Genomic DNA, 12432 nt, shown 5'->3' with positions numbered 1-12432 from the left:
AAAGATGGTACGTGCAGAACACCGTCCATGGCTATCCCTGAGCCAGGGCACCTCCATGGGCTGGACGCTCATGCACCACACCCTGGCTTTGTGCCTTCACGTCACTGACAAGGAAGAGGGGGCCTAGTACTCAGGTGTGGCCAGGGAACTAATCTAAAATGGCATAGGGGCGCCTGAGTGGCTCAGTCGGTTAAGCATTTGCCTTTGGCTCAGGTCATGATCCCGGGGTCCTGGGATCGAGCCCCGCATCGGGCTCCCTACTCAGCGGAGAGCCTGCTTCTCCCTCTCCCTCTGCCTGCCACGCCCCCTGCTTGTGCTCTCTCTCTCTTTCTCAAATAAATAAGTAAAATCTAAAAAAAATAGATAAAATAAAATAAAATGGCATAAACCATACTTTTGGGAGCACTGCCTTGGTCCTTAAAGGCAGTAGGACGTATATGAAGGCACCTACCTCTAGTCCCTGCGTGTCATGTGAGGTGAAGTGTTCAGCGTATACCGTGCTGAGTCTGTGCAATTGCTAGGACTGTGCATAACTGGGAGGAAACAAGAAGCCAGAAGGCACATGCATGTGGTGATTCTGCCAACCACACAGTTGCCTCCGTGGATAAGAACATTTGGATTGTTCCTGGCAGTTTGCATAGTGATCTAGCATTTATATAAATCAAGTATCCACGAGCTCCATGTGGTTATTTAAGTTTAATTTTTAACTCCTTAACATGAATAAAATTAACACTGGGGTCCTCAGTCACACTGGCCACATGTCAAGTGTTCAATAGCAACGTGTGGCTAGCGACTACCTTGTTAGAACAGACACAGACATTTTCATATCTCAGAGAGCTCTAGCGGACGGTGCGAAGATCTTACAATCCCGTGAGGTATGTATTGTTATCCCCATTTTACAGATAGGAAATTTGAGGTTCAGAGAGATTAAGTGACCTGCCTAAGGTGGTAGGAACAGATCCAGAATAAGAATACAGGACTTCTAACTCCAAGGTCACGGTCAAAATGTTTTCCATTTCTTCCCTGTCAGTCATGTCACTGAAAAGATGGGGGTTGGGGAGGGCTGAACAGAGAGTGTCCTGGGTTTTCAAGAGTGCTCATTCTGATAGTCCACGGGTTATGCCAGAGAGTGTCAATGGGTTATATGGATGGCTGAAGTGAATCCAATCCATTCAACTACATATTGAGGGAAACCTGAATATTCTGTCCTCAGCAGCTGGTACAATGGAATACTGAGTAGCAAGGTGCACTTACTTCTTATACTCACTGTAAACAATACTGTGTAATTGGTAGCTTCACTCCGAATGAAAAGTAGGTATTCTCCAGCTTGGGTTTCTGTCATTTTCAAAATGACCATGGAAACAACTCCTCTGAAAAAAAAAAAAAAACAAGAAAGAGAACTGGTTATTTTGGAAAACGTGTGAAACTAAAACATAAAATTTCATCCTGAGTCAGCGGGCGGCTCAGGGGGCCCCCACATTCCATCTCTGACTGTGGCACAGGGGGCTGGCAGCTTCTCACTCCACCGGAGCCTCGTTAGTTTGACTCTGACTTAATCCAAGCCCTCCCTTCAGAGTGAGGGACCTCCATTCCAGCACCTTCACCTCGTGCTTCTCGGGCCTGGGGGGGGGGGGGGGGGGGGATATCTCCCATCCCAAAATGCACAGGCTTGGGGGTACACTCCCACCAGTAGTAACGGACCGTTCCCCTCAGCGACAAGCATCTCTACAGTCATGTTGTTCAGTCACCTGGCCACCAGTCTCAGTTCCCCACTTGCGGACCCAGATGACTGTATGAGCAAGATATACAGAGATAAGGAACATTCTGTTTTGTGTGACTCTCTCTGTAGATGAAAGAATTCAAGCAAAATCTAACACAAGGCATTATCCTATGTAAAGGAGAAAATCACATATATGTAAGGAGAAAGATGGCTCAGTGTTTGGCCTTTAACTTTTTAGATACCCGATAGAGATAAATTTGGCTGGGAGCAATCTTTTCCAAGAAACAACTTCGATGTATTCGGTGATACCTGTTCTCATTAAAGCTTACGATATTCTCTAATAGTTTGTTGAGTAATGCTGGGTGTAAATTTACACTTCCTGACCTTTAGATGCTCATTACTCAGAGTGTAAAATTTCTCCAAGTGTTAGCCTCAGCTGAGTGTTGACTGATACGCAGACTCTCAGGCCCTGCCCAGACCCACTGAATCAGGATCAGCATTTGAACAAGGTCCCCAGGCAATCCAAGTGCACATTACGTCAGAGACGCCCTGCCCTGCCCTGCCCCGCCCTGCCCCGCCGTAGAGCTCTAAGCTGCTTGGTTCGAGAATACTTGTGCTTGTGTTCATACTGACAATACGTTAGTAGGATATGTATTTGATTTGTGCCTGCAGATATTCTGGTGATGTGCTTTCTTTCTCTGAACGATTTGTTCTCCTGGTATCATTTGTGAACACTTAATGCATATCATACACAACTGGAAGACAGTGATCAAAGCCTAGGTGTTCAAGCTTTCTGGCCATGAGTCCAGAGCTAAATTTCTGTAATTCTCTACCGTGGACAAGCTGCTAAATAGTTTTGGTACTAAGTTAACTAATCCACATAAGACCTATAATGTGGACTAACAAATGGGACCATCGGTCCTAAATCAAAGAAAGCAACCTCTCATGGAATGACAAGAACCCTACATTTGCTTTTTGGTCTCAATCCAGGGAGAACTGTTGTGGCACAAAATTTTAATAAGATTACCAGAACATTTCTTTAAGCCAAAATTTTTAATAGAAGAGTGCTTTGGTTTAACCCCAAGGTACAAATAACCAAAAAACAGAAGTTGAGTAATACAGTCTCAAAAGAGGAAAAGAAAATGAATGTGTTCCAAGATTTGGAACCAAACTTCAGAATTATAGCCACTATCCTAAAAATTACTTATGAGTTTGTTTGACCTTAAAGAAACAAATGCAAACAATTTGGTACAAGTCAGTCACAGAGATGTCCTCCCCACACATCAGTCAGGCAGGATACCCCCTGTAGGCCATTTGGGTACCACTTACTGACTGTTCCTGGAAAGACAGAACGTCCTCTACACCCTGGGGCACCAGAACACCCCCAAGAACTGGAGAGAAAAGTAGCCTTAGAATTATCGAGTGGGCATTTGAACGACTTGTGCCTCTTTCTTCCTGCCCCTATCTGGTCTCAGCAAGAGGGACCGAGACAGCAGGGGGCAGCAATCAGCTCAGAGTTAGATACAGACTTGGCCATTCATCACAATTCTTGGCTGAGATATTTTTCTGGATCATGAGACCCACGTTCCTCATACCCAGATCAATTTCTTACTAAAATACTTTGTGAATGTCACCGGCAATTCTGCTCATCGTGTTGTGAAACAAAAGAGATTAAAACCAAATGTCCTTGGGGCGCCTGGGTGGCTCAGTCGTTAAGCGTCTGCCTTCGGCTCAGGTCATGATTCCAGGTCCTGGGATGGAGCCCCACATCGGGCTCCCTGCTCGGCGGGAAGCCTGCTTCTCCCTCTCCCACTCCCCCTGCTTGTGTTCCCTCTCTCACTGTGTCTCTCTCTCTGTCAAATAAATAAATAAAATCTTTAAAAAAAAAAACAAAAAAACCCCCCAAATGTTCTCTCCCCAAGCATTTCCCAGAAAGAAGCTTCTGGCTACTTGAAGTAGAAAGTAATGGACATTTTCTAACTTTTTATCTTTAAGACAAGATCCAATTAAAAAAACAAGTCACTGTAAAAATCCCAAATATTCTTTCACTGTTCGTTTTACATTTTTCCAGCCACTCACTGCCTTCTTAGGCCCTAACTATATCTATATGTAATTTTTTAAGTTCGTAGGCTTTATTTTTCAGAGTAATTTTAGATTTATGGAAAAATTGAGTGGAAAGTACAGAGAGATCCCACATATGTTCCCCCCCAACACACACACACACACACACACACACGTTTTCCCTATTATTAACATCTTGCCTCGGTGTGGTATATTTGTTACCATTGGTGAATCAACACTGGTACTAACTCAAATTCATAGTTTACACTAGAGTTCACTTTCTGTGTTATACATGCATAGGTTTGATAAGTACATAATGCCATGTATTCATGCCCTAATTATATTTTTAGTTCATTATTTCACTGGAGATAAGAGTCACGATGGCTATGGACGGACAGTTGAAAAGAAACTCCATATGAACTACATGCTATGCAGGGAAGTTTTCCTCCCAAAATCCTTGTGGGTGCTCCCCACTTACCTGTTTTGTAAATCAAAGTGTGGCTGGCAATTCAGGGAGCTGTGTTTAAAGACCCAGAGACAGGAAATGTTCCCTGGGGTGTTGACCAGTACTTGCAGCGTGATGGATGCCAACATGTCCACTTCCACAGCCGCTGCTCCATAGACTCCCTCTGTGCTCTCAGGCTTCAAGGAGCACCCGAGGTCTTCTGGGGGTTCTGACGCCTGTGTGGAAACAAGGTGAATTCACTATTAGTGCATGTTTTTACATCCTCTTCTTAGCTGGGACCTTTATCAAATAGATTCGTGTTGACATACCGCCCAAAACACAAGAGAACACATTACTGACTGAAAATCCTATTATTTACAATTCTCTAGAGAAGAGATAGGCGCACCTGGGTGGCTGAGTCGGTTAACGCCTGCCTTCGGCTCAGCTCATGATCACAGGGTCCTGGGAATCAAGCCCCATATCGGTCTCCCTACTCAGTTGGGAGTCTGCTTCTCCCTCTGCCTCTCCCCATGCTTATGTTCTCTCTCTCTCAAATAAACAAATGAAATCTTTAAAAAAAAGGATAGATAACTGTAAGCTGCATTTCCAATATGTTTTACATACCGTTATGGGTTGAATTGTGTCCCCTTGAAATTCAGGTGTTGACTCCCAACCCCTACTACCTCAGAATGTGACCTTATTTAGACACAAGGCCTTTCCACAGTAATCAAGTTAAAATGAGGCTGTTGGGGTGAGTTCATATAAGAAGAGGAAATCTGAAGAAGACGTGCACCAGGAAGAGCGCCGTGTGAATATGAAGATGAACCTCTATGAGCCAAGGAGAGGGGCCTGGAACAGATCCCTCCCTCACAGCCTTCAGAAAGAACCAACCCTGATGACATCTCGATTTCAGACGTCTGGCTTCTAGAACTATGAGACAATAAATTTGTTTTTTAAGTCACCCAGGCTGTGATACTCTGGTGTAGCAGCTCTAACAAACTAATATACAAACAATAGTCATAAAATTCATAATACAAAGGTGACTGTTTTTGTGATTATTGGTATGTAGATAAGGATCTACATAGTAGGGGCGCCTGGGTGGCTCAGTCGTTAAGCGTCTGCCTTCGGCTCGGGTCATGATCCCAGGATCCTGGGATCGAGCCCTGCATCGGGCTCCCTGCTCAGCAGGAAGCCTGCTTCTCCCTCTGCCTGCCACTTGCCCTGCTTGTGTTCCCTCTCTCGCTGTGTCTCTCTCAGTCAAATAAATAAATAAAATCTTTAAAAAATAATTTAAAAAAAAAAGGGTCTACATAGTAATAGTAAATTGGTATCCGTGTTAGAGGGAATTTAAAAACCTAAATATTTTCTGGGCAGATACCCCATAGGCTCATTGTCACCACCACATTTCTTGCCTGCTTTAAGTAATTGAGATATACTGAAAGGAGAGTGTGGTAGCAACTTCTATCTCCGGACCCTTCACCTCCTACCCTCCAAACACGTAGCATAGTATGCCTACACACACATGTGCATGCATACACACAAACAGATACCCACAAGCTTCCTCAGGTGAAGAGCAGGGTAGGTCTTCTGCTACTGATCATAAGCCATACTTCTGGTTTTACTTGTCCATTTATTCAGCAAGTAACTGATAAGTTCATTTTTTCAATATCTGATAAGTGCTAGACCATCTATTGGGCACTATGGGACTAGGAAGAAAAGACATTGATCTTATCCTTAAAGGGTTTCACATCTAGTAGGAAGGAATAGCTAAAACATCAGGCGAAATATGATGTGCCCCATAAAAAGATACCAACTACTTTGAAAGGTAAATTTAAGTGCCCTGGAACTTCGGAGGAGGGAGAAGTAACTTCCAAGCTGGGATGGTGGGGGTGGGGAGGTTTAAGTGAAGTCCAGAAATTGAGCTGGATCTTAAAAGATAGGCACAGAATAGAGTAAAAACAAAACAAAGCAAAATTTAAAAATCTGACATACTAGAAGAAAATATTTGCAACATATATTACCAATAAAATACCCCCAATATATAAAGAACTTTTTAACAATGAGGGACGCAGGACCAAAACACAGTAGAAAAATGGGGAAAAGAATGGAATAGACAATTAACCCAAGAAAGATATAAAGAATAGCCCTTGAAGATATGAATAAAATGTTCAAACTCAGTTATAATTATAAGACGTAAATTAAAACAACACTGAGATATCACACTTCTCATCTATCAACCTGCCCAAAATTTTAAGTATGACAACACATTGCATGAATAATAGCTGTGAAGAAACAGCTATTCTCATACATTTCTGGAGGAATGCAAGCCAGTGTGACCCTTTTGGAGGAACATTTGGTAATAGCTAATGAAACTACGTGTGCACTCATCCTTTGAGCCAGCAATCCCACTTCAAGGACTATACCTATAAACAAGTAATTGCAAAATACTAGAAACCACCTAAATGCTCATACACAGAAGAGTGGTTGAATAAACCATGATACTTCCATATAATGGAGTACTATGCAGCTATAAAGAAGTCTGAGGACAATGTCCATGAACTGATTTGGAGTGATCTCCTGGATATACTGTTAGGTGAAGAAAAGTGAAAAAAGTATAAACTTTCATGTACACTACACCTCATGTAAGAAAGAAGGGGATTGAGAAAATACACATGTATCTGCCCATTTGTGCACAAGAAATCTAGGAATAAGATAAAAAAAAATCTAAAGTGGGGGCACCTGGGTGGCTGAGTCAGTTAGGCATCCAACTCTTGATTTCTGTTTAGGTCATGATCTCAGGGTCATGGGATCAAGCTCCTTGTCATGCTCCACACTGGGCATGGAGCCTGCTTGGGATTCTCTCTCTCCCTCTACCCCTCCCCCTGCCACCCGTACATACTCTCTCTCTCTCTCTCTCTAAAAAAAAAAAAAAAAAAAATCTGAAGGGATTGGCTACATACAAGAGGTAAGTGGGAAAAGGATGGAAACTTGGTTATAGATATGAAGAGGGAGTAATACTTCTTTGAGTGTATCTTTTTATATGCCTTTGGATTTTAGGACCATAATCATGTTTCACATATTCAAAAAAATAAACAATTAAAACCAACCAGGATTTTGGGGGAACTCAAAATGGAATACCAAAAAAAATTTAATTATATTACAGATAAATAACGTAACCATGGTGAAGGGGGTGAGAAAGAAAAGAACTAAAATAAGTAACTGAAAAATACATCAGATACTGTAAGATTAAAGACAAAAAGAATTGTACACAAAGACTGTATTCTAGTTAGTAAATCTGTTTCTCACTGGAATGTGGGTTAGCAATTCTGAAATTAGTTTATGTATATACCAGGTTTACATAAGTCAATTATTATAGATAATGAGAACCAGGTTTCTTACTATCAGAGAGGGAAGTACAAATATGGAAAGAGGAAAAGGTAGAATAAACCCTTTGATGCTGAATTGAGATCAGAATTATCAGCATGAATTTATGGTAATATAAGATAGGTAAGTAGGTAGATATAGAGGTGATAAAGAGATAAATAGTGTTGTGTGTGTTGGGGGGGAGGGTAGTATACATACATACATTTCCTAGAGGGCCCAGAGGCAATGAGCAAACCCAGCTCTCAGACCTTGGTTTCTATATACTATCCTCCAAAAAACCAGTGCTTTTTTGGAGAAGTGGCTAATTCCAGGGCTATGGTAAGGAAAAATGCAAGATGAGCCTGATGTAGCACCAGGAAGTAAGGAAGTGCTTGAGAAAACTGGGCACAAGTTGAAAGGACACAGAAGTCATCGTGAAGTAGCTCCCAATGGCCAAAACTGGACAAATCTGAGCAACAAAATAAAATTGATAGTCTTGGGTTATAAGTCATAGAATAAAATAAATATCTCTGAGTCCATACTGATATAAATAAATAAAATGGAGAGAAGAGATAGCTCTTCCTCACACAACTCCAATTTAGACATGTAGAGGGAATAAGGGAAAAAGAAAATCACCATTAGGCAAACATCACAGTAATAACTGTTGTAGGCAAGATCCACCAATGGGTGCTAAAATCAACAAGTGAAAATTAGAGGAGAAACGGGATATTTGCATCTTCCCCCAAATACTTGCTAATTACAAAGAAAAAAAGAGTAACTTTGCAGTGGAGAAACCCAGCATACACCACATTCTTCTTCAAACAGAAATGATAAATGGTGAAAACATTCAGATTTTAAACAACAATTAAGTGGATTGTAGGAACAGTAAAATCATCTTATTTTGGTTCCAGGTTATATCGGTAATACAGCTAAGGATGTAGTTGCTTATTTATTAGAGTTACATTGGCAAGTTTTGTCTACCAGAATGTTTGGTTATTCAAAACACTCCTGGGGGCGCCTAGGTGGCTCAGTCGTTAAGCATCTGCCTTCGGCTCAGGTCATAATCCTGGGATCCTGGGATCGAGCCCCACATCACGCTCCCTGCCCTGCAAGAAGCCTGCTTCTCCCTCTCCCTCTCCCCCTGTTTGTGTTCTCTCGCTGTGTCTCTCTCTGTCGAATAAACAAATAAAATCTTAAAAAAAAAAACACACAAAACACAAAACACTCCTGAACTGTAAGAGTCTCAGAAAGATGTCTCATCTGAGCAATGTGAACTGTGGAAGAAATCAAAACCATTTTTTTTTAAAGAGCCCTGCTTCCCTAACAATACACTTCCCACTAAGGTGGGAAAATGCCCCAAAGGAGCAGCTTCAACTTCAGGAAGGTGAAAGCACATTGTGCAGACTGCTCATCTTTGCTTCATCTAGGATTTGTAGGATTAGCTGTTTAATGTTGTTTGAGAGCTACTAGGTCTTAATACGATCCTAAATATTGCATAAGAATATAACTTATACTATATGAAAAAAAATAACGCAGGACTTAACACTAGGAACCAAGACCAATTATTAGCTTTTTTTAAAGATTGTGTTTTATAAGAAAACACTTAAATGTGTGCAGCTATTTTCTTAAGTTGAAAAGACACTGAAAGTTTAAAACAGCATAGCAAATAATACCAACATTTTTGGTTCACAATGAAATACTGTGTATGCAAAATATCTTAATTATTTGATGCCAGTATCTGTTAAAAAATTAAAACCAGCCATGCTTCTGGCATAAAAAAAAAATCATGTGTTAAATCAGTTTTCCATTCACATAGAATGTTACAGAAACCTATTTCACACTATGTTTTAAGTTTGAGAATATTTTTAATATCTCTGATCTTAAGGGGGTGGGGAGTGAAGTCCCCAGGGCATCATGCAGTGTATGTTATGTGTTTATGTATTCTTGTCTATGTAGAAGAAAACAGACTGACTATATATATTGGTATGAATCCTTACCTGGAAATGTTCATGGAATTGGCTACTTTATATTCACTTTTTGTTATATATTTCTAATATTTTCAGTTCTCTATTATTTAAGCTTCCTTCCTTTGAGTACATACCTAAGCTGTTAGATGAATTGCATGAAGGAGAAGGGTAATGAAAAACAAATTTGGAACCTGAAGGAGCCAGAGTCAGATGATGGAGCAATTTGCATGTCAGTTTAATGGGAAGTCACTGAAGGTTCTAAGGCAGGCAGTAAAGGATGTAGCCGTGCTTCAGAAAGAACAGTCTGGCAGCCCCATCGGAGATGAACTGTAGAAGGAAGAAGCCACTTGTGATATTATTGTGATTATGGGGGAGTTAATGAAGGAAGTAGCTGTGAGACCAGAGAATATGAGGTGATTATATGAGAATTATCAAAGAAAGGAAATTGACAAGACTTGGTAACTGACCGAATGTGAAGGTAAAGAGAGGAAGTAGTCCAAAACAATGCTGACCTTTCAAGCTTGGGAACTGGACAGGCCCATAAACAGAAATCAATTAATACAAGTATAATACTGGAGCAGGTTTGGGGAAATAGAAATGAAATAAATTATATAGGTGGTTTTTAATGAGCAAATGGAAAACCTGTTTTTATCTAGATCCAGGAGGCAGTTGGAAATTAGGGACTCGGGTTTGAGGGAGAAGCCTGGATTCTCTTTAAGGAGAAAGGGTAATTCCTGTTACAAAGGTAATTCCTGTTACTTATTCATGCTGAGTATCTGTGTCTTTCCTGAATCCAAACTAGGAGAGAACATGACTCTGGATGAAATGGAGTGCATATGAGTACATAATATTTTTAAATACACACACAAAAAAACCCCTATAGCCATGGTAGGCCTTGATAGCTTACAAAATATGGCCTCTAGAGAAAATAGCTAAAGTTAGAATTTTAATATTACTTTACCATGGGATACGATGATGATATCCCCAGTGATGAATCATTGTTCTTATGATTGATTAAAACACACTTGATCACAGGCAGATCTTGATTTGTAATAGTCTCAAATATCATTGCTGAAAAAACAACTGTAAAACAAAATAAAGACAATGATGTTGATACATGCACACCTTGAAAAGAAAGTATGTATTCATTTCACAACAAAACAACAAAACAAAATGTAATCAGGCAAAGGAGGCCAACAGGAAAGTATGTATGATATATAACTTCATAAAAGGCAAGTCTTACTATAAATCAGGAACAGAGGTACTTAGAGCAGTCCTGTCCACTGTGCTCCTGAGCATTTGAAATAAGGGTAGAGCAAATGAGGAATATTATTTGCACACAAGCAATTTTTTCTTCTTTATGGATGCTTGTGAAATCTTTTCTTTGTGCACTAAAATCTTTAGAATTATATGCCATACTGAGAGTCTATTTTCATCCATTGTGCTAGATGCTCAGTGGGCCTTTTCAATCCAGAAACTCATATTCTTCTCTTTGGAAAAGTTTTCTTGAATTATTTCTTTGATTCTTCCTCTCTCCTTCACTTTCTGTTCTAGCATTTGGATGTTTTTTTCCCAAATGACTGATGATCCTTGACAGTGTGCTCATATATAAGAATGAAGTCCAAAGTGTTCATTGTAAGCTCTGTGGGCACCGTGTGACCTGCTGCCCCATCTTCTCTATATGGTTACCTTTAGATTTTCTCATGGGCTAATCCAGATCCCCCAGAGAAGAGTCCTCTCTCATGTTGGCTGCCCAGGTTCTGGGAGCTGGTGCTGGCAACTTATGCTCTTTTGGGGTGTCCTACAATGGAAATCAGGTTGCTTTTCAGCTTTCTCATCCTGCAGCTTTTGATTCAGCTTTCTTCATGTGTTTTAAATCTCTCTAAATTTTATTTTCTGCCTCTCCAGTGTCTTTGTCCTTTTAAGTTTATGTCTTTAAAAAATTTTGTCATTTGAGTGAACTCTTGGTGGAAGGTAAATGTATGTGTTCAACCATCTTTGTACCTTGTTGTTGTTGTTTTTAAAGATTTTATTTTATTTATTTGACACACAGAAAGAGAGACAGCAAGAGAGGGAACACAAGCAGGGGGAGTGGGAGAGGGAGAAGCAGGCTCCCGGCTGAGCAGAGAGCCCGATGCGGGGCTCGATCCCAGGACCCTGGGATCATGACCCGAGCCGAAGGCAGACGCTTAACGACTGAGCCACCCAGGCGCCCCATCTTTGTACCTTGTAATCTGATTAAAATCTCAGTATCGTAGCTATGAGAACTACATATTAAGACACATTCACTGGTTTGTTTTCATCTGTCTTTATTATTTTATTACTTATTAAAGAAGTCATAGCAATACAAGTAGAACTGTAAGTGAAAATTCACCCTAAATCCTGACATCCTAACAAATAAACCATTTTCATTTCTCTAGAACCTTTCCCATCTGTGAACATAGTTAACTAATTGCATTAATCGAGTACAAATCATTTTATATTCTGATTTTGAAAATAATATATAAGCACTTCTTATGTTACTAGATGCAATTGATTTGCTTTCCTTTGGTGGCACTAAAAAAAAATGACCTAATCATTCCCTTGCTGTTATACATTTTAGGGTTTTTTTTTTTTTGCCCTCTTGCCATTTAAAATACTTCACTAAGGGACATCTGAGTAGCTCAGTCAGTTAAGCATCAGACTCCTGATTTTGGCTCAGATCATGATCTCAGGGTTGTGAGATTGAGCCCGGTGTCAGGCTCCACGCTCAGCAGTAGTCTGCTTGGGATTCTCTCTCTCCTCCCTCTGTCCCTCCCCCTGCTCATGTGCATGTGCATGCTCACTCTCAAATAAATAAATAAATAAATAAATAAATAAATAAATAAATAAATAAA

At 40.4% G+C, this 12432-nt stretch overlaps 1 protein-coding gene across 1 annotated transcript in view; it reads right to left on the bottom strand.

The window, feature by feature from the left end:
- The window catches only part of FLT3 (fms related receptor tyrosine kinase 3), a 72844-nt gene that overhangs the window by 40228 nt on the left and 20184 nt on the right, over positions 1-12432 (bottom strand). Inside the window, exons 2-4 of the mRNA XM_035003636.1 lie at positions 10518-10639; positions 4260-4462; positions 1255-1370 (exon numbers count right to left, since the gene is read on the bottom strand). Of these exons, the coding sequence (XP_034859527.1) occupies positions 1255-1370; positions 4260-4462; positions 10518-10639 (441 nt within the window). The remainder of the gene's footprint in view (positions 1-1254; positions 1371-4259; positions 4463-10517; positions 10640-12432) is intronic.

The sequence above is a fragment of the Mirounga leonina genome, unplaced genomic scaffold, assembly GCF_011800145.1.
Source record: "Mirounga leonina isolate KUSES-001 unplaced genomic scaffold, KU_Mleo_1.0 Mir_127, whole genome shotgun sequence".
NCBI classification, from domain to species: Eukaryota; Metazoa; Chordata; class Mammalia; order Carnivora; family Phocidae; genus Mirounga; species Mirounga leonina.
This window is presented reverse-complemented; position numbering and strand designations above follow the sequence as displayed.